The sequence below is a fragment of the Topomyia yanbarensis genome, chromosome 2 (assembly GCF_030247195.1).
Source record: "Topomyia yanbarensis strain Yona2022 chromosome 2, ASM3024719v1, whole genome shotgun sequence".
NCBI lineage: Eukaryota > Metazoa > Arthropoda > Insecta > Diptera > Culicidae > Topomyia > Topomyia yanbarensis.
Genome location: NC_080671.1, coordinates 342,968,538 through 342,992,432, shown reverse-complemented (window position 1 = coordinate 342,992,432; position 23,895 = coordinate 342,968,538). Strand labels below are relative to the sequence as shown.

Below are 23,895 nucleotides of genomic sequence, written 5' to 3'. Positions count from 1 at the left end.
TGGGTTCGAAATCGTTATTTTTGCATATGAAACGATGTGATAAAAACGATTTTGCGTCGAAACCAAAAGAGATAATTGAATGGAGTCAAAGAAAGAACTGTAGAACTTGCTGAGATGCATTATTTCCATGATAATAATGGTGATGTTTATTATTTACTATTTTAAGAAAATTAACGAAAATGCTAATAATAGCACTAACTTTAAACTAATTTACTTTTAAAAGAATACTAAATTCACTTAACTGAAAGGTATTAATACATTTTTCACTGTAAAATTTTCCTGGCTTTCAAATAAAAAGAAAAAAAGCACAATAAGTGCCGTAATTTTTCAATTAGAGCTAGTGAAAATGAGATAAAAATATCCAAGTTGAATAACCCAAAATCATGAAAATAAGAAAAGGTAAGTGTATCATGTCAATGAACAAATTAAGCAGCTCATCAAGACTAACAATCTGAATTATTAAAATGATGAGGTTAACTATTAGGATTTTCAATAAATGAACGAAAAATAGTTTGAAATTGTTTAATTTTCAATAAATTACTTTGAAAAGGCTACTTAAACTCATTAGCTGAAACATCTGAGGGCATCACTTAATGCGAAATTTTCTCACCTTTCGAATGGAACTAAAACATTTAAAATACAAAGTATACTTTTAAAGTTAGAGGTATTTTAAGACAAATAAGTTTTTTACACTAAAAGTTCAATAACTCTGTAACGGTTGAGATTTGATGGTATATGTAGAACAATTTTTTTCTCCAAACGTGGCAGTCTATCACCCCCCCCCCCCGCCCCCCTCCCCCCCCGAGAGATTCTTAACCATGAACCAAACACCCTGTATAAATATAATAGGTGATATAAAAAATATAAAACCAGGTGAAATATTTTTATAAAAGAGTGTCACGCCCTCGATAATGGTGTTGAAATGCTCTATGTCGCTGTAAAACTTATTTGGGGGACGTACAATTCCTGTTGGTCATATTCCATCATGAAAAGAATCCGACCGAAAAGTTCCTAACCCCAACTGCTGTCAAAATGTATGAACTGACAGCGGTTGGGGTTAGAACCTGACTCAGTTTCAGGTTCAAGCGAAATCGCCATAATAGAGTTACAGATTGTCAAGTACTCTATAGATTTGAAAGGCGCGTTTCCAATGAAACGTATCCATCAGATCTTTTATGACAAATTGGGAGATCTGGCCACCCTGGTGTACAGGCTGAAATTAATGAGGGCTAAGTTCGAGCATTGCGTGTAAACAAGGCAAAGAAAAATAGAATTTGTAATTTGTAATTTATTTATCAGCAGAACGAAAACTTGTCAGTTACATAAACTTTGTATCAAGTCAAGGAATCAGTGGAGTCGAGGAAACATCAATCAGTTTGATATCTGCGGAGGTGGAAAATAAATTGTGCTCCGTGTTCTGATGAATTTGTGATAGTTATCAACATATTTTTGAAAAGTGAAAGATTACTTGTAGCGCTTATCAATTAGTGGAGTGTATTTCGATAGCAAGTCAATTGACGTTGGCTGCACGGTCCAGTTGACGATTTGCGTAAATTGAGATTTTGCCCCAGCTTGGCGTTCAGCAAACTGCTGTTTGTAGCTGATTGGAATATAATGGTGAGAAATTTTTCTGCGGTTTAGCTACATAGATAGCTACTATATGGAATGATGCTAGTGATGTATGCTTATATTGGCGCTTTGGGTGGATGACATCATCGATGCTTCGGCAATGGTTTTTATATGCATTCAAAATTATATTCCACATTCAGCAGAATTTTCTTTCCTTTTGTAGAGCGGCTGTGGACTGCTGGTTTCGGTGATCAAAACTCTCGATGCCAGTGAAACGAACGAGCAGCGGGAGCGGGAAAAGCACAAGATCGAAAGAGAGTTCCGCAAAACTGATCAAAGGCTCAACGAACTTGTCTCGCGGAACGATGGCGATCTTACTCGAGTTATGCAGCTGTTCGGCAAGGTGTCGACTCAGATTACTAGTTCCCGGGAAAGAATTCATGTTGTAGAGGAAAATCTGCAGACGTGTAAGCAGTTACTGCGATGCCGGCGGGAGGAACTGAAGAAGTTATACACGGATGCCGTCCAGCACAAGTATGTGCTGGAAATTTGGGTCAGGTCAACGAACTGCGCCGGACTCCCCAGCAACTGGCTTCTTTCATGGGCAAGAAACATTATTTACACGCCACAAAACTGCTCATGTCGGCCATTGAGGTGACCGAGAGTCCGCTGAAAGATGTGGGAGGTCTGAACGATCTGCGGCAAGACTTTGAGAACAAACTGCAGCAGTTGTACGGGAAGTTACTAGAGGAACTGAACAAGCATCTGTACGTTTCAAGTACGGCTGAAGTGCTGCAGAGCTTCCAACGGCAGAGCTCCGGACGGAATAGTCAGTATACAGCCAGTACAGCAGCATCGCCGTTCCAGCGGAACGTCCTGCGGCGTTCCGCCGAACGAATGGAAGCTAATACGAAGGCCAGAAGGGCGTTGTTTGAAATTGCACAGAATGGTTAGTGTTAATGCTTGGTTTAATTCGTATTATTAATTCGCTATCTCGTTTTTTAGGTTATCTCGATGTCGACAAGAGTGAAATCATCGAAGACACAGATCTGCTGGATCCAGATGTCAATTCCACTTATTTTATAGGAATCATAATTGAGTGCTTTGCGTTGTTGAATAAAGTGCCTGAATCTATAGAGGTAAATTTGTGTATGCGTTATATCCAGTGAAATTAAATTGATTTTTTCTTTCCAGTCTATAAGAGTACAAATGCAAAGCGAACTGCTAACGATCGTCACAAGGTCCACTCATCACATTATCATGCTCAATCAGCAGCAGCAACAAACGAACCAGTACCAACCCCAGTACGGAAATCCTTCGGCAAACGCCGATGAACAACGAGAGGAAAACATTCCTATACTCGAACTGTTGGATTTAGTGTTCAAACAGTTGAAACTGATTGCCACCGCTCATCAGTTAACGCTGAAAAACTACCACAACGTAATGCATCGCTACAACCTCACCCAGGTAAAGGCGTACGATTTGATCGAGTACTGGGGACAAGCGCAGGCAGTGTTGAAGTTGGTTCTGACAGACTACTTGGACATTCAGAATGACAGCAGTGATGAGTTGATGCGGGCGCAGTTCACAGAGCAGACGACCAACATCAATACGTTTTTTAGCCGACGGAAAATTCAGGGCAAAAAGATGCTGTTCAAATTTGACAAGTCTTCTCACACGGCCTTACTGGAACCGGATGCTGGCGGGAAAGAGCATCGCCGGAACCCGTCAAATGTGTCCAACAGTACGGCTAAGGAGGACGCGTTGAATCAGTCGGGAAGTAATGGGCGTGAATTGTTGAATGCTAGCTTCAGTAATAAGCAAATTTCTGGGCCTCTGGGACCAGATCGGAAGAAACAGGAACGATCTCTTGTATGCGCGCCGGATGCTGCTTTGGTGCGACAGATTTATCTACCAATGATGGGTTACATTCATGAAATCGAAGGTTTTATGAAGTGTAAATCAGGGTAAGGTTTGTTTATTTCTTTTTTCAATTCCAACATTTGACGTAATTTTCATTTTTCAGTCAACTGTGTAGTTTGAACACTTTTTTGGCAAACTACGTGAAGGACGCATATCTGGCACGAGGACATAATCGGAATCTACAGTTGACGATAGAATCGCTGTCGAAGACTCAGGACGCTTGGCGTTCAATCATCACACCGGAGGAAATGAAGAGACTTGGGTTGACGCGACCACTTCTACAGAATACCGTTCTGGTCGAAAGTCGTATGTAGTTTTTGTTATTGCGATTTATTTTCTGTGATTCGTAATCTATTTCCATGTACCACAGGAATCTCCGAAACCAAAAAACTTATCCTGGATCTACCCACGTACTCCGACGAACTGCTCAAAATGGTTTGTTCGTTGTTGAAAACCTATCGGGAAACCTGTCAGGCTGCCTACCGAGGAATCGTTCAACCCGAAACTGAGGACAAGCGGATCTACAGCGTAGCTTGGCTGAAGGATGACGACATAACCAGATTCCTCAAGTAAGTATTTAATCAGATCCCCCAACTTGTTTGGAAATGCATAAGTATACAAACACAATTTGGTTCTTAGATCCCTCCCCAACTGGACAGATCTCAAAACGTACAACGCTCGGCACCGGCAGCAGCAATCGAACCAGAAGCGACTGATGAAGACGGAACCGTCGGAAGAGGAAAGTCCGACGGCTGTACAACAACGAAATGTTCGCGAGGCTGAAATGTTGACCAGCAATCTCGGTGAAGGAGGCATTTCGCAGCAGGAAATCCTTTCCGATATTGGGGTGCTAAAAGAGCTAATTCCACGATTGCCAAGAGGAATCAGGAAAAATGATGCATTTTGTAATGGATTTGACAGTAAAATTCAATTGTTTTTCAATGATTTTATGTATTTGAAAAGGTTCGTTTGTAAATGTTTTCTTTGAAGTATAAAATAAATAGTTTTCAAAATATGTCGTAAAAATAATGGTGCCAAATTTTATTGGACACAGCTTATAGATTTTATTTCTTAGTAACAGTATGTTTTATCATATTTGAATGATCAAAATGTAAAAAATCAAGTAGCGATAGGTCGAATACAGATTATATTCGGATTTCTTTTTTTTTTCAAATCATTGTCAAGTCTATGGAAATTAGAGCAATTAAATGTTTATCATGTTTCTCTATTGTAGGGTAAATAAATAAAACTCGAACGTTCTGAGAGAGATGTTCCTAATAATGCCATTGCTAAGCATTCGTTCAGAAAATAAATCTAGTTTCGTCCTTCTCAAATGGTAAAAGTCATAGTTTTAATTCACTTTTTAATGCAGACTGCAGACTTTATCAATTATTCTTTGAAGTGCGGTTGCGGTAATACCGCGCGGTAAAAGCTCATTACCCGCACCGCATCCGCGGGAAAAAGTGTCTCACCGCACCGCATTTTTTGCGGTGCGGGTGCGGTAAATACCGCGCGGTTGCAGTAATTACCGCAACCGCGACGAACCCTACCCAGGACTCAACATTAGATTCATACATACAAAGCAACAAGTAATAATTACAGGTATTCGTCTGGCAACCGGGGGAAGTACATCTCAAACGCAGAACTTATCATTTCAATGATGGCCTTGGATCTGCGTTGCCTGTGTTCAAGGCACCATAGCTTTGTCCGTCAGGTCAAGGATGTATGAAACCCGCTAGCCACCACCCTCGGCCCTAGCTGCCCATAAAGGGATAAAAAAAATTTGTGAGGTAAAAAGTGGAAGCTGCGCGAAACGAAAAAAAGAAAGCATCTAGCTGCAGGTCCCGTTCCAGGTATGAAGCAATCATGTCGCAGATAATTACTACATTCGCAAAATCAAAAATTTCCGTTATTTTCACTAATTGTACATTCTACGGAATTAGTTGCAAAATTGTGCATATTTCCAATCAGATAGCGCGAAAATCTTCTGTTTTCATTTAGTTCAATGGCAGTTATGTACCATTTCTGCCGAAAATTTCGAAATGGGGCTCCTGTATTGAAACTTTTTTTCAAAAATTTCGTATTCAAAAATCGGTTAAAAACAAAAATTATGCCAAGTATGGCAAACAAAACGGTGAGTGCCGTTGACAAACTTAAGCGCAAAGCAAAGCGGTCTGTGAACATAGCTGAGCACAACAATGGGGCATCATCGCATTCTGCTGCGTAAGCATATCATCGGCCTAACCTCCGTTCTTACCTTCGCAATCATTCGAAACCTCCTCATAGTCCATTTCCAGGGCGGCCAAATTTTCTCGTGCTTCCTTGAACATCGGCTCCTCCATGCCCTCATTCAGATGGTCAAATGTAATCTAAAGAACGGTAAATATATGGCCTGTTGTTTGTTGTACCGCGGTGATGTAGTGCCCAAAGATGTCAACACTGCGATAGCCTCCATTAAATTCCGGCGAGATATCCGTTTTGTCGACTGGTGCCCCACTGAATTCAAAGTTAGGTTTAAGTAACAACCAATATAACTGACGTGTTTACCTTTCAGTTGATTTCCCACAGATTGGCATCAATCAGAAATGCCCAGCCATGATTCCGGACGGTGATTTGGCGTCTATACATCGAGGGGTTTCGATGCTTGCTTCAACTACGGCAATTTCGAAAGCGTGGCAAAAATTGAACTACAAGTTCGATTTGATGTACCGCAAGAAAGCATTCGTACAATGGTACCAGTATAACAATAATACTTCTAATTACGTTTTCCACAGACGCTGAAATCTTTCCTCCGGCAGAGTTTTAGCAATCGCGAAACCATCTCGGTTCACGTTGGTCAGGCCGGAATCCAGCTCGGAAATTCGGCGTGGGAATTATACCTGCTGGAGCACAAGATTGGATTGGACGGAAAGTTGCAGGAAGTCGAACCGAACAACGATGATGGAAACAGCTTTTGTGGGACGTTCTTTCAGATAACGTCCGCTGATCGATACGTTCCACGAGCGGTTCTGGTCGACACGGAACCGACGGTTGTGGATCAGGTACGGAACGGGCCCTACCGGAAGTTGTTCCACCCGGACAACATGATCAATGGAAAGGAACTTGAAAATTTTTGCTATTAAAAAAAATGCGTCAGCTCCACTTGAAAATTTGGAAGAGAATGAAAATCTGGGTCTTTCCAATTAACAGGGCCTACTTTGTTGATTTTTTATACATGGCGGGTTGCGTCTTTTCGGAACACGTGCTTCTGGGCGAGCACGTGTTTGTTGCGAAATGGTTTGGCATGATGAATGTAATTCTATGCACAAAATGTGTTCGTGTTTGTTTTTATATCTAGATTTAGCGCTAGTGTATTATTAAGTAATAAGTATTTTTAAAGGTAAAATACAAAAAAGTACACAATCATTTTCACCTACCGACTCTAAATCGTTTGTATGTCTATTTTATATTTGCGCCAAGTGGTGCAATGACATGAACATGAACAGTAGTCATACATTTGTGAAGGGTTCATCTCAGCTGAACCAACAAGCATTTGCCTAACGGGAAGTGGATTCGAAGTATTCATGTATGCAACCGGGATATCGATGCGAATGCCGAAGCATAGAAAGAAGCGAAGATAATAATTGATTCACTTGCAAGTGCTCATTTCCATACATGGATTCTCCACCAGTGAAACCACCGAGAGCTGTGAAATACGGCAAAGAAACGGTAATTGGGGGTGTTAGTTCGATTTAAAAATAGTGCGAAATGATAGTTAACAGTGGCATTCATCGTGGTAATGTGTTATTCAGTGCAGAAAAGGCGCAGCTGTCTGGAAATTTGTGTTTATTTTTGTGGGTGTTCATGTCATCCTCTGTGGGTTGACCTTTTTACGTGAGTAAGAAAAAAATACACCCCTTCAGAGTGAAGATGGCAAAATGAGGGAACGTCAAATGCAATCGAGCTAACCTCGCGTCAGCGAAACATGGTTGCCAGATGGTCAGCCGGATATTGCAGTTGTCGAACGGACTAGTTCATTTCTCGACAAACATATGATTACGGCTTAAAAGCATACTGTCAAAATTCTCTTTGAAAGAAAATTTCGGACAAACCGTTACTCACCAATCACAGATGTCGGTAGTAAACAAAAGAGAAAAGTTTTCTTTTTCATAACCTGCTGTGAACTGTGTTTGGCCAGTAACGGTTTGTCCGGAATTTCCTTTCAGAGAGAATTTTGACAGTTGGCTTTTAAGCCGTAATCATATGTTTGTCGAGATTTCTGTGAAATGGGTCATTAAGCCATATGCTGTTTTTATTTTTTTCCGATGCAGCTGAAGTTGGAGATACGTAGTCGGGTTTTTTTACATTTTTGTACGCAAAATAACGAATAATCTTTATAAAATAGAATTATTACGACGCCATCCTCCACTGAGCTACCTTGATCCCTATCCTTTTGCTGGGATAACTGTCAAAAATGCTAATCCATGTAGCTAAATTCACTGTCAAGGAAGAGTGATACAGTAAAGACCCGTTTTTATCAGCCACTTGGTGGATTTTAGGCTGATAAAACAAGGACATTTATAAAATCGGGACATATAGTTTTCTTTCTTTTTAAGAAACCGAAGCTCTTAAGACATAATTTTTTCTAGTCCCTAGATATAGCCTCATAACCTTTCCTGATTATTTAGCTTAAACTTCCCTCAAGGGGATCTGACAGTGTCAAACTGGCACATGTTTTCATTTTCGTAGAAAATCAATTAAAAATTATTCTGAAATTTGAAGGGGTTGAACATATATATTGTTATATTCATCTCTATCGGTTTATCCAGCTTTTTACGTACCATAATGGCGGTCTAAATTGTTCAGTTTAATACGTTTAATGGCCCTTTTTTTGACAATAATCGTTTACGTCGACCCCCCCCCCCCCCAAGGAGATTAATTCATCCTATGTTAGTCCAAAGCGTTGGATGTTTATTCAATGAACGACCGACATTTTCAACTGGGCGTTGCTGTCAAACTGGCGTAAACGATTGTCAAAAAAGGCAATTAAACGTATTACGAACTGAACAATTTAGACTGCCATTATGGCACGTAAAAAGCTGGATATAATAAAAGAGAAATTTTACTCTTCATTTAATGACCCAATTGAAATTCCATTTTCGTTGGAATCTATGAGTATTATATCCCGAATAGAAATCTGTAGTAGCAAAACCTTAATATTCACTGTAACAGTACAGAAATTTTAAAATATTTTACAGTATAATCCGTCTCTCAACGACTTGCCAATGTTATTTATGTGATCGATGCACTCTGTAAATGTATAATCAGTTTGCACTTAATTTGAAAAAAAAAATCATTTTATTTCCGTTTTTGTATCAATTTTGTGCTCTTTCGTAAAAAAGTTTGTTCAACAAACACTGATCCACTTCGTTTAACGTAGAGCTAGTTACTTGTCGGACGTTGACGTCTTACACGAAACGCACCGTTTCGATAAATACAGCCCAGGGACAATCTGACAGAAAGTGTTTGTATCATATATATTTATCAACGATTTGATGATGTCAGGTCTTGTTTTTTGCGCGGCTCACATCAGAAGTCTTCGAGTGTTGTTCTTGGTTCCCATCAGAATTTTACCACGAAATCGCTCGCCTCGATTGTCGCTGATTAACAGAAAGCTGAGGGAACGGTTTTGTCCAGAGGATTTCGTGTCTGGTTGGATGTAGATTCGAATACACAGTTTTTTTAAAATATACTAGAAGCTGACAAATCAAAGCCATTTATATTGAGCAGCGATTTTTCTAGTTTTGAGTTATCTATGTTTAGTCTGATGGAAAAAGACAGACTTATGACAAACGGCGAATTCAATTTGGAGATGAAAGTTGAAAAGTTAGTATTGGCGCCCTCTATGCGGTCACAGGTAGAACTAAAATTTTCTAACCAAACATAACTCGTATCATGCACTACAATTTTTCCGAACATAGTATTCAGCTTAATCTAACCATTAAGTCACAAAAATGTATAGTTGGTGGGAATCGAATACCGATACACAACCATGCACTGCTAGGCCCCATGCAAAACTGACTCAGACATCACTTTGTTAAAAGTTTAATAACTTCTTTTAACAAAGCCGGATTGACTAGCAGTCTTCGACTAAGTTGTAGACAATTAAATTATCTTTCTTATATTCACTTACTGTGATGATACGATGCATACAGTGCCACCTAACGGCAAAAATGCGCGCTAGTGGGCTTTCTCCACGTAAATTGTCGAAAAATCAAATTTGGTGCAATTACTCCTGGTGGGACTAGGAATCGACTCAGGGGTCGATAGGGGTCATTTTTTCGTGTCACTCTACTGTTCATGGATTCAAAAACTTTAATTTCATCAACTTTGCACGCACGTAAATATACTAATTTAATAGATGCTAATCTATAAGGCCAGACGTAACTTACCAATTTAGACTGGTTGATTTTTTGACTTTTAGCTCCACCAGGCTCTACTGATTCCTTTTATGGCCTTTAGTAATTGTGCAAATTTTGGTACCGATCGGTTATGTCTACGGACCTTCCAAAAATTCCAAATTTCATATGGAAATTAGAATGGAAAATCTGTTAAAATTGAAAATAAATTCTTAAAAATCACCTCATCAATCAATTCATGAGAACACTATATATTTCTAAAGGTATTCTTCTACTGAACACATTCGTGGAACATTGCACGTTTGTGGAAATTCGCTGAGAAAAGTTATTAACTAAAGAAGTGGCATGACTTCAAAACAGGTGGATTTTATTATTAATCATAGCAAACAAGGTTATTCGCCTCTGTTCGGGTTAGAGAAATCTTTTTTGGAAAAATCTCTAACCCTATGTGCAGGGTTGGGAATCGAACCCAGTTGAGCTGCGTACAAAGCATTTAATTTACCAATCCCCTACTCTATATTTTAAGATTATCAGAAATTTCCTGATCATCTCAGATATTTACATAGATTGTTGTTTGTTAACCATCATAGACAAAGAATCGTTTGACCGGAAACACATGTGAACGTGGCAAAATACACGGTGGATCGGAACAAATGAATGAAAAGAATTTTATAATGATACGCATTTTGATTCAGATGATTTTTTTATCACGATTCATTGCAAAATGGTGTCTAAATGTTATGTTTCAGCTTTCGCTTTATTCACTCCGGCCCAGGTTTCAGTAACGGTCGACCGCAATAATAGCTGCAACGTAAACTCACTCTCAATCAGAATACGAGATACAAAGCCTAATACACTTGACTTTCCCATTCGTACAATTTTATACCTCTTTTTCTCTCTCTCTCTCTCAATAGAACCTTGTTATTTTTCTTTTCAACGTCCTCTTCTTACATGGAGATTTAATAGAGAAACAACGAGGTATTTGTGCACAGAAAAATAATTGAAGCCAAAGAATAGGTTCGCTTTACTTAGTTATTTTAAGTTCTGTATCTTACTCGCACTTATTCATGTTATCATTAACGAGAGATTCAACCCAGTTGAGCTCTTTCGAACAATAAGCCATTTTTAGTTATCTCAGCTATACTCAAAATTAAGTAAATTCAACACAAATAGGAGTGTACGTGACCCAAGGTTGAGTGTAAAAAACCTAGCAATAAGTTGAGCTTTTGCTATAGTTAAATGGAGGTGTTACATATCCTTTTGCGAAAAAAAGGAATGTTTGATTTTTGATAGCACATTTTTCGATGAAAAAGCAAACATTAGTTTATAACAATATTTTTATAATTGGTGGAGTTGAGGTCTTTTCCCAAAACCTTTTTTTGTTTGAGAAGTTTGCGGTAATCACGATGGAAGGCCAGCAAATCAACCAAAATCCTAAGTTAAAAATATTCATCAATATATGCATTCCTTGTTCCGAGGGGCAAGCACTAAATCTTCAATACCACGCAGTGCCAAAAGTCTTACATAATTAGTTCCTTTAAGTACCATTAAGTACCATAATGTACAATAAGTACTGCAAGTACGCGTCCATTTCTTTGTACTTTAATTACTGAAACGATTTTAAGTACAGCGCCTTCGTACTTTGAATACGCAAAATATTTTAATTACCGTCAAGATGTACTTTATATTCTTTAAATACGTACACATCGACAGTAATAAAGTTAAGTACCTCATTAAGTACAACAGAAGTATTTTTAAATACTTTCATTACTTACTTTAATTATGTTCAAAATACGTAAGTATTTTCAATACGATGCACTCAAACCTGCTAGTGCGTGCCCCTCGCCTTGTACCTTAACGATTAGTGGAATTAATAATAATTTTTTCCTCCATACGGAAACATTTTCCCCAAAAATTGGATATTTTGAGCTCTAAAAAATGTATTAAAAAATTCATGTATGCAAAATAAAAATGTATGTATAAAAATGGAACCGTGAAGGTATGAGAAAAATTAATTAGGAACAATTGAAAAACAAAATGAATAAGATCGGTTGAATAGTTTTTCGACAATCGTGATCGTAGAAAAGCCATTTTTGGAAAAACAACATTTCATGATAAGAGTTTAAAATTTTTCCTGAATCCACTTTATTCTTCGACACGTCCATGCAAGCAGAGATTCGTGGAATTCCGGATCATCTACGCTCGCGGGAGATCCCTAAAATATTCACAAGTAAATATCAACACATAGACTGCCTTAAAATGTTTTACACTGATGGGTCACGAATCAGTGAGGCCACTGGTTTCGGTATTTTCAACAATAATTTTTCAATTTCTCTCAAACTTGCAGAACCCGCCTCTGTTTATATAGCGGAACTAGCAGCAGTTCACTATAGTTTGCAAATAATTAATACTTTACCCCCGAACCATTACTTTATCCTCACTGATAGTCTCAGCACAATTGCAGCTCTACGCTCAAAGAGGATTGATAATCACGATCCATTCTTTTTGGGGAAGATACGAGAATCTCTGAGTAACCTGACAAGAAAATGTTATAAATTTACCCTAGTGTGGCTCCCCGCCCATTGCTCTATTGCGGGCAATGAGAAAGCTGATAATTTAGCCAAGATTGGTGCACTAGATGGTGAAATATATGAAAGACCCATCGCTTACAATGAATTTTATAGCGCTTCTCGACAGAGGACACTTGCTAGTTGGCAAACATCTTGGGACAATGGAGATATGGGACGATGGCTACACTCAATTATCCCTAAAGTATCAACGAAGGCATGGTTCAAAGGATTGGATGTAAGTCGGGACTTCATCCGTGTGATGTCTAGGCTCATGTCCAATCATTATACTTTAGATGCGCATCTCCGTCGTATTGGGCTCGCTGAGGGTAATCATTGTGCTTGTGGAGAAGGTTACCACGACATTGAGCATGTTGTTTGGTCCTGCACTGAATATCGTGAAGCCAGATCACAATTAGTAGATTCTTTACAAGTCCGAGGAAGACCAATCCATGTTCCTGTTAGAGACATCCTGGCGTATCGCGATCCTCTATACATGGAACTTATCTATCATTTTCTAAAAACAGCGTCTATCAAAATTTAATTAAATTCATCTCCTCATACTCTCATCCAAGGCTAATCATTCACCAATTAAAGTGTCCTAGAATATTTAGTTTTTAAATTTAGACAATAACAGAAAAAAAAGTAAATAAATACACCCGAAAATACTAGATCATTATGAAGTACAACAATGTAAGGAAAAAAGCAAACAATAAAGTGATTTCAGTGTTAGTTTTAGACAAAGTACTAGTATAGTTAAAATTAGTCTTAAGGATTTTTGTAACGTGCTATGTAAAAAAAAAGAAACTGGCGTAAAAAGCTTTTGCAAATGCCGTGTCAAATAAACGTATGAAAAAAAAAAGAGTTTAAAATTTCAAATTACCACTGTTCTTGGTAGACGATGTGCGTTTCGAAGCGCTGTAACTTTCGATCTATTGCTCGGATCCGTATGAAAATTTGGGAAAATATTGCGTTCTTTGGACCAATATTTGATCATCGTTCGGGACACACGATAATTCTGATTTTTACCACTCCAGTCCCTGAGTTTTTATTCGATGAGTTGTATTATACAAGTGTGCGAGCCGTAAAAATGTCTTTCAGAATCGGTTGTATCACTGGAGCAGGAATACTATTGAGACATTCACCGAAACGTAGACGCCGCACCAACTGCTTACTAAAGGTCGCTCTAAGGTTGCCAGCAAGTTTTTTGTATAACTAGTTCTTGTATGTGCTATTTGCGGTAGTAATAAGCCTCCTATTTTGGTTTTAACGCAAGGACAATTCTTAAAACAGAATTTGATTGATAGGTTAGCTCATTAAAACAATTTTTATCAATTCTGTAATCTAAAAAGAATTTATCAATTTTACTGAGCGTGGTGAATTTGGCACCATTTGCATCTGGTATACTGCCGTTATAAGTATATTTGCCCCTTGTTCTATGGGATTCCCTATATTCATGGGACAATTATGCGTAGAACGGCAGTATACTAAACCTGCACAAAACGTTGCATAACGCAAGGCTGATTTGTGGAATACACTTAAAATCCATTACCTACCAGTAGTGATTTGATTCAGTCATTTGTTATGCAAATTTACAATATTATGACAGCTCGGCTAAGCGAGGTGTTTCATGAAGCCAAAATTACGACTGCACTTTACTGGGGCTACTTAGAAAAACTTTATAAAGAGAACTGCGGAGAGAAAAACAGCATTAAAGCTTAATTTACCTAATTTTGAGTATACCCCAAACAACTCAAAAGTACGTTCCTCCACGGAAGACCTCGACTGAGTCGAATCTCTCGTTTTGTTTTTAACAACACTAATAAGTGCGAAAGCGACGCACAACTCAAAAGTAAGTTAAAAAAACTTATTCTGCAGGTTGTTTTATTTAACCGTGTAGAGTTTTTCTAGGTTTTACTTCGTATACTTAATAAAGTTATATGCAAACGATTTCACTCACACTACTTGGGGGTTTGTTTTCCTCCAGCTGTCATATATAAAACTGTCAGCCAAATTAAACATTTGAATTAGCTCTCGTAAAGTATTTATAATGGTCAAGGGGCGTGACACTTCCAATAAATTATAAAATATTATACATTTATAATGTTTTTGTAGAATTATAAGCAACATTATAATTTTATAGACTTTATGAGCATATATGCTTTCAGTATTTTCGAACTGGTTTTCGAAGTTAGTCTCAGTGTGCGGTGAATTTCACTAGTTTACAAATTTTGGGGTGATTGTATGAAGTTAAGAAAAAAGGTGTTTTCTAAGTCAAATTTGGGTCGCGGAACTCGAAAATCATATTCATTTTCTTTTTCAAAGAACCGTTCTTGAGATTTTTTGAAAAACGTGTTTTTGAGCACTTTTTGCAGCTGTCAATATTTCAGGAACAAATCTTCCGATTAACACAATTGACTCACCATTCGAAAGGTATTGATGTGCTTATTCCGAAAATGTATAACATGTTTGTATTAAATATCAATAATTTAGGGTTAAGAGCAACCAAAATCAAAAAAGTAATGCTTGGTAAAATTACTCATTTTTAGTTGATTTTTCATAAAAAAAAATTCGGCAAAAAAAAATCTTTTGAAATCTTATGTGACAGACAAACTTCTCATAGGAATTTTAAGCCTAAGATCACAAAAATCCGATATAAACTGTTGCTGTTATTAAGCACCGAGTGAAAATTGTTCTGTTTTTCACATTTTTCTTTCGGTCTTAAATAAGATTACACTAGTTTACATGAAAAATCAAGTTGCGAGAAAAAGTGTTTTCTAGATTAAATTTGGGTAGCTGACCACGAAAATAATACTCAAATTTTCTTTCAAAGAAGTTCGAGTTTAAAAAAAAAAGATTTTCTTTTGATTCCTCATTTTTGGCATTTGGCAGAGCATTTTGATTACAGAAAAATGATTTTTCATATTTTCAGAATCTTATGTAACAGATTTTAACAATTTTAAGGTAATCGTGATAAACTGAAAAGAAAGTTGTTTTCTAAGTTAATTTTGGATAGCTGAATACGAAAACAAAGTCCACTTTTTTGAAAGAACCATTTTCAAGATTTCTTCGAAAAAGGTGTTTAGGGCACTATTTTAGTTATTTGTCAATACCTCGTTCAAATAGGATCCGATCGAAACAGTCGAAAGGTATTGGTATGCCCTTTCCGAAAATGTATAATATGTGTAGATCAAATGTACATTTATTATGATTAAAATCGACCAAATTAAAAAAGTTCAATGCCTTTTCGACCTTTTCTAAAAAAATGCATATTTCTGGTTAATTTTTTATAACAAATCAAGGATAGAAGAAAATTCTTTTAAAATCTAATGAGATAAATAATCTTTTTGCATAAATTTTAAGCCAATAATCACAAAAATCTGATGAAAAATGTAGATTGTATGAAGCATTGAGTGAAAACTGTAACTTTTTATTTTTCGCGCAATCATATTTTTGGCGGAAATAATCTTCTATACTTGATAGTTATTGTTTGTGTTGGCTACTGTCTTCTCGAGCTTTCATCCATCCATCCTGCGGCATTTGAATGGTTTTGGATATTTCATTGAACAACTAAGTGCTCTTTTTAAAATGTGGAAATATTCGTTGGAAAAGTTTTGTTTTGTCTGTGGTGAGTACATATTTAATAAATTAAAGGAATTTTCGCCTTCTGCTTCAACAGGCTTCGCAGCCGATTCTCAGTTCACAGAATATAACGTGGCTAGTGCTACAATCCCACTGAGTCCCGATAGGGACTCGAATATTTGATGACTGGTTTATGAGACCAGTGCTACACCCTCTAAACCGCCGCACCAGGACAGGGACTGCTAAAATCATAAAATTTCCATTTCGCTTAATGTGCCATTGCATCAACATTTTTCATCCGATGTTAGTGATATTAGGCTTAAAATTAACGTAAACATATTATCTGTCATCTTAGATTCTAAAATGTCTGAAAAAAGATTTGCTCTTCTGTAAAAAAAATCAATCAAAAATGAGTAACTTTTAAAAATGGTCAAAAATGCACTTTTTTAAACTTTGGACGTTTGCAGCACTAAAAATTTTACATATGATCGACACATATTATATGTTTTTGAAAAGGGCATCTCGGCACCTTTCAACCTGCATATTGACAATATTAATTGGATGATTTTGACACGAAATATTGACTAAAAACTACAAAAAGTGCTCAAAAACGTGCTTTTTGAGAAAATCACAAAATCGCTTCTTTGAACAAAAAAATGAATATTGTTTTCATGTTCAGCAACCCAAAATTAGTCTAAAAAATACTTTTTCTTGAAGCTTCATTTTTCTTGTAAACTAGTGTTTATGAGTTGCCATGTTTTGTTGTTTACATTTTCGTAAGGTAATAATGAAATGTGCAAAATGTAAATCTATTTATCAATGTTCGCTGTGCTAAACATTGAAGGCCTCTGGGACCCGTGCTACAAAAAAGGAGTCCGGAACCTACATGCGCCGCAGAAGAAATACTTACGGAGTAGTAGGTAGGGGAGGCCAGCAAATATATTAATCGTCAAACCACTTACTATTATTTTAGTCTTCCAAAATGTTGAACAAACGTTTAGAGAGTTGCGGAGGACAGATTTTATGCATGGAATTCCATGGAATTCGGCAAGTATGCCTGTATATACAGGGTGTTTGGTTCATGGTTAAGAATCTCTCGGGGGGTGATAGACTGCCATATTTGGAGATAAAAATTGTTCTACACATACCATCAAATCTCAACCGTTACAGAGTTATTGAACTTTTTGTGTAAAAAACTTATTTGTCTTAAAATACCTCTAACTTTAAAAGTATACTTTGTATTTTAAATGTTTCAGTTCCATTCGAAAGGTGAGAAAATTTTCTATTGAATGGTGTTCTCATATCTTTTAAGTAATTAGTTTTAATTACCTTATAGCTGTAAAGTAGTTAAAAGTTAGTGTTTTTGAGGCGGTTTTTGCTAATTTTCTCGAAATAATGAAGTATGATTATAGTAATATCCATTATCCAAAAGTTGGGTTTTAGGACGATTCATAATTTGTTTTTGGACGTCATATTTCTATCTCTTCTCATTTCTTTGTAATTTCATTACTATACTTTTCCTGTACCCGACTTGCAAGTATTTAAAAGACTCTAATCTAAAAAATATGCTTTATATCGTTATTTGCAAGATTTCATTGGAAAGCTGAGAAAATGTCCTATCAGTGTATGTACAAATATCTTTTAGTTAAGTGTACTAAATGATTTTTTACTAACGAAATAACTCAAAATTCGTGTTTTTTTTGAGTTTTTTAATTATTCTATTTATTAATCAACAAAATTTATCGTCACTATTGTTCATTTGATGCCCCTTACTGTTCTCTATAACTTTTTATTAGACACTTTGTCTATATCTCTTTTCATTTTGCTGCTATTTAATAGTTAACACAGCATGAGCTCACCACAAATGTAGTGGGTTCGAAATCGTTATTTTTGCATATGAAACGATGTGATAAAAACGATTTTGCGTCGAAACCAAAAGAGATAATTGAATGGAGTCAAAGAAAGAACTGTAGAACTTGCTGAGATGCATTATTTCCATGATAATAGTGGTGATGTTTATTATTTACTATTTTAAGAAAATTAACGAAAATGCTAATAATAGCACTAACTTTAAACTAATTTACTTTTAAAAGAATACTAAATTCACTTAACTGAAAGGTATTAATACATTTTTCACTGAAAATTTTCCTGGCTTTCAAATAAAAAGAAAAAAAGTACAATAAGTGCCGTAATTTTTCAATTAGAGCTGGTACTAGTGAAAATGAGATAAAAATATCCAAGTTGAATAACCCAAAATCATGAAAATAAGAAAAGGTAAGTGTATCATGTCAATGAACAAATTAAGCAGCTCATCAAGACTAACAATCTGAATTATTAAAATGATGAGGTTAACTATTAGGATTTTCAATAAATGAACGAAAAATAGTTTGAAATTGTTTAATTTTCAATAAATTACTTTGAAAAGGCTACTTAAACTCATTAGCTGAAACATCTGAGGGCATCACTCAATGCGAAATTTTCTCACCTTTCGAATGGAACTAAAACATTTAAAATACAAAGTATACTTTTAAAGTTAGAGGTATTTTAAGACAAATAAGTTTTTTACACTAAAAGTTCAATAACTCTGTAACGGTTGAGATTTGATGGTATGTGTAGAACAATTTTTTTCTCCAAATGTGGCAGTCTATCACCCCCCGAGAGATTCTTAACCATGAACCAAACACCCTGTATAAATATAATAGGTGATATAAAAAATATAAAACCAGGTGAAATATTTTTATAAAAGAGTGTCACGCCCTCGATAATGGTGTTGAAATGCTCTATGTCGCTGTAAAACTTATTTGGGGGACGTACAATTCCTGTTGGTCATATTCCATCATGAAAATAATCCGACCGAAAAGTTATTTTCGACTTGTTATCCTCCATCTATGACAGGTGGAGGAAAACAAACCGTTGAACACACTAATGTGGTTTTCGTTTGAGACGAAACTGAGTCAGTTCCTAACCCCAACTGCTGTCAAAATGTATGAACTGACAGCGGTTGGGGTTAGAACCTGACTCAGTTTCAGGTTCAAGCGAAATCGCCATAATAGAGTTACAGATTGTCAAGTACTCTATAGATTTGAAAGGCGCGTTTCCAATGAAACGTATCCATCAGATCTTTTATGACAAATTGGGAGATCTGGCCACCCTGGTGTACAGGCTGAAATTAATGAGGGCTAAGTTCGAGCATTGCGTGTAAACAAGGCAAAGAAAAATAGAATCAGTGGAGTCAGAGATGCCAGATTTGCAGACAAGTCTGCAAATTCGCAGACTTAATTTAAGCCGCAGATTTTTTCGATGGCGCAGATATTTGCAGATTTTTCCGTTTGGTTGCAGATTTTTTAGTTTGGTTGCAGATATTTGCAGATTTTAGAATATAAAGGCTTTTGGTTACACTAGCTTTCCTCACATTTTTTGTTCTTCCCAGACTTTAAAAATTATTACTGCAGACATTTGAAAACAGTACCTGGCATCTCTGAGTGGAGTCGAGGAAACGTCAATCAGTTTGATATCTGCGGAGGTGGAAAATAAATTGTGCTCCGTGTTCTGATGAATTTGTGATAGTTATCAACATATTTTTGAAAAGTGAAAGATTACTTGTAGCGCTTATCAATTAGTGGAGTGTATTTCGATAGCAAGTCAATTGACGTTGGCTGCACGGTCCAGTTGACGATTTGCGTAAATTGAGATTTTGCCCCAGCTTGGCGTTCAGCAAACTGCTGTTTGTAGCTGATTGGAATATAATGGTGAGAAATTTTTCTGCGGTTTAGCTACATAGATAGCTACTATATGGAATGATGCTAGTGATGTATGCTTATATTGGCGCTTTGGGTGGATGACATCATCGATGCTTCGGCAATGGTTTTTATATGCATTCAAAATTATATTCCACATTCAGCAGAATTTTCTTTCCTTTTGAAGAGCGGCTGTGGACTGCTGGTTTCGGTGATCAAAACTCTCGATGCCAGTGAAACGAACGAGCAGCGGGAGCGGGAAAAGCACAAGATCGAAAGAGAGTTCCGCAAAACTGATCAAAGGCTCAACGAACTTGTCTCGCGGAACGATGGCGATCTTACTCGAGTTATGCAGCTGTTCGGCAAGGTGTCGACTCAGATTACTAGTTCCCGGGAAAGAATTCATGTTGTAAAGGAAAATCTGCAGACGTGTAAGCAGTTACTGCGATGCCGGCGGGAGGAACTGAAGAAGTTATACACGGATGCCGTCCAGCACAAGTATGTGCTGGAAATTTGGGTCAGGTCAACGAACTGCGCCGGACTCCCCAGCAGCTGGCTTCTTTCATGGGCAAGAAACATTATTTACACGCCACAAAACTGCTCATGTCGGCCATTGAGGTGACCGAGGGTCCGCTGAAAGATGTGGAAGGTCTGAACGATCTGCGGCAAGACTTTGAGAACAAACGGCAGCAGTTGTACGGGAAGTTACTAGAGGAACTGAACAAGCATCTGTACGTTTCAAGTACGGCTGAAGTGCTACAGAGCTTCCAACGGCAGAGCTCCGGACGGAATAGTCAGTATACAGCCAGTACAGCAGCATCGCCGTTCCAGCGGAACGTCCTGCGGCGTTCCGCCGAACGAATGGAAGCTAATACGAAGGCCAGAAGGGCGTTGTTTGAAATTGCACAGAATGGTTAGTGTTAATGCTTGGTTTAATTCGTATTATTAATTCGCTATCTCGTTTTTTAGGTTATCTCGATGTCGACAAGAGTGAAATCATCGAAGACACATCTGTTGGATCCAGATGTCAATTCCACTTATTTTATAGGAATCATAATTGAGTGCTTTGCGTTGTTGAATAAAGTGCCTGAATCTATAGAGGTAAATTTGTGTATGCGTTATATCCAGTGAAATTAAATTGATTTTTTCTTTCCAGTCTATAAGAGTACAAATGCAAAGCGAACTGCTAACGATCGTCACAAGGTCCACTCATCACATTATCATGCTCAATCAGCAGCAGCAACAAACGAACCAGTACCAACCCCAGTACGGAAATCCTTCGGCAAACGCCGATGAACAACGAGAGGAAAACATTCCTATACTCGAACTGTTGGATTTAGTGTTCAAACAGTTGAAACTGATTGCCACCGCTCATCAGTTAACGCTGAAAAACTACCACAACGTAATGCATCGCTACAACCTCACCCAGGTAAAGGCGTACGATTTGATCGAGTACTGGGGACAAGCGCAGGCAGTGTTGAAGTTGGTTCTGACAGACTACTTGGACATTCAGAATGACAGCAGTGATGAGTTGATGCGGGCGCAGTTCACAGAGCAGACGACCAACATCAATACGTTTTTTAGCCGACGGAAAATTCAGGGCAAAAAGATGCTGTTCAAATTTGACAAGTCTTCTCACACGGCCTTACTGGAACCGGATGCTGGCGGGAAAGAGCATCGCCGGAACCCGTCAAATGTGTCCAACAGTACGGCTAAGGAGGACGCGTTGAATCAGTCGGGAAGTAATGGGCGTGAATTGTTGAATGCTAGCTTCAGTAATAAGCAAATTTCTGGGCCTCTGGGACCAGATCGGAAGAAACAGGAACGATCTCTTGTATGCGCGCCGGATGCTGCTTTGGTGCGACAGATTTATCTACCAATGATGGGTTACATTCATGAAATCGAAGGTTTTATGAAGTGTAAATCAGGGTAAGGTTTGTTTATTTCTTTTTTCAATTCCAACATTTGACGTAATTTTCATTTTTCAGTCAACTGTGTAGTTTGAACACTTTTTTGGCAAACTACGTGAAGGACGCATATCTGGCACGAGGACATAATCGGAATCTACAGTTGACGATAGAATCGCTGTCGAAGACTCAGGACGCTTGGCGTTCAATCATCACACCGGAGGAAATGAAGAGACTTGGGTTGACGCGACCACTTCTACAGAATACCGTTCTGGTCGAAAGTCGTATGTAGTTTTTGTTATTGCGATTTATTTTCTGTGATTCGTAATCTATTTCCATGTACCACAGGAATCTCCGAAACCAAAAAACTTATCCTGGATCTACCCACGTACTCCGACGAACTGCTCAAAATGGTTTGTTCGTTGTTGAAAACCTATCGGGAAACCTGTCAGGCTGCCTACCGAGGAATCGTTCAACCCGAAACTGAGGACAAGCGGATCTACAGCGTAGCTTGGCTGAAGGATGACGACATAATCAGATTCCTCAAGTAAGTATTTAATCAGATCCCCCAACTTGTTTGGAAATGCATAAGTATACAAACACAATTTGGTTCTTAGATCCCTCCCCAACTGGACAGATCTCAAAACGTACAACGCTCGGCACCGGCAGCAGCAATCGAACCAGAAGCGACTGATGAAGACGGAACCGTCGGAAGAGGAAAGTCCGACGGCTGTACAACAACGAAATGTTCGCGAGGCTGAAATGTTGACCAGCAATCTCGGTGAAGGAGGCATTTCGCAGCAGGAAATCCTTTCCGATATTGGGGTGCTAAAAAAGCTAATTCCACGATTGCCAAGAGGAATCAGGAAAAATGATGCATTTTGTAATGGATTTGACAGTAAAATTCAATTGTTTTTCAATGATTTTATGTATTTGAAAAGGTTCGTTTGTAAATGTTTTCTTTGAAGTATAAAATAAATAGTTTTCAAAATATGTCGTAAAAATAATGGTGCCAAATTTTATTGGACACAGCTTATAGATTTTATTTCTTAGTAACAGTATGTTTTATCATATTTGAATGATCAAAATGTAAAAAATCAAGTAGCGATAGGTCGAATACAGATTATATTCGGATTTCTTTTTTTTCAAATCATTGTCAAGTCTATGGAAATTAGAGCAATTAAATGTTTATCATGTTTCTCTATTGTAGGGTAAATAAATAAAACTCGAACGTTCTGAGAGAGATGTTCCTAATAATGCCATTGCTAAGCATTCGTTCAGAAAATAAATCTAGTTTCGTCCTTCTCAAATGGTAAAAGTCATAGTTTTAATTCACTTTTTAATGCAGACTGCAGACTTTATCAATTATTCTTTGAAGTGCGGTTGCGGTAATACCGCGCGGTAAAAGCTCATTACCCGCACCGCATCCGCGGGAAAAAGTGTCTCACCGCACCGCATTTTTTGCGGTGCGGGTGCGGTAAATACCGCGCGGTTGCAGTAATTACCGCAACCGCGACGAACCCTACCCAGGACTCAACATTAGATTCATACATACAAAGCAACAAGTAATAATTACAGGTATTCGTCTGGCAACCGGGGGAAGTACATCTCAAACGCAGAACTTATCATTTCAATGATGGCCTTGGATCTGCGTTGCCTGTGTTCAAGGCACCATAGCTTTGTCCGTCAGGTCAAGGATGTATGAAACCCGCTAGCCACCACCCTCGGCCCTAGCTGCCCATAAAGGGATAAAAAAAATTTGTGAGGTAAAAAGTGGAAGCTGCGCGAAACGAAAAAAAGAAAGCATCTAGCTGCAGGTCCCGTTCCAGGTATGAAGCAATCATGTCGCAGATAATTACTACATTCGCAAAATCAAAAATTTCCGTTATTTTCACTAATTGTACATTCTACGGAATTAGTTGCAAAATTGTGCATATTTCCAATCAGATAGCGCGAAAATCTTCTGTTTTCATTTAGTTCAATGGCAGTTATGTACCATTTCTGCCGAAAATTTCGAAATGGGGCTCCTGTATTGAAACTTTTTTTCAAAAATTTCGTATTCAAAAATCGGTTAAAAACAAAAATTATGCCAAGTATGGCAAACAAAACGGTGAGTGCCGTTGACAAACTTAAGCGCAAAGCAAAGCGGTCTGTGAACATAGCTGAGCACAACAATGGGGCATCATCGCATTCTGCTGCGTAAGCATATCAT

At 37.7% G+C, this 23,895-nt stretch overlaps 1 protein-coding gene and 1 pseudogene across 1 annotated transcript; both read left to right on the top strand.

Moving 5' to 3' along the window:
* The first annotated feature begins 1,056 nt into the window (after positions 1-1,056).
* Positions 1,057-4,834, top strand: LOC131684107 (exocyst complex component 4-like). Its single transcript, XM_058966674.1, is given in 8 exon segments — positions 1,057-1,732; positions 1,793-2,114; positions 2,117-2,518; positions 2,575-2,708; positions 2,764-3,536; positions 3,596-3,798; positions 3,863-4,061; positions 4,132-4,834. Coding segments are annotated over 8 exon segments (2,433 nt in total). The 5' UTR covers positions 1,057-1,681; the 3' UTR covers positions 4,481-4,834.
* Positions 4,835-7,105: 2,271 nt separating this feature from the next.
* On the top strand, positions 7,106-23,001 carry LOC131684106 (exocyst complex component 4-like; annotated as a pseudogene).
* The last annotated feature ends 894 nt before the right edge of the window (positions 23,002-23,895 follow it).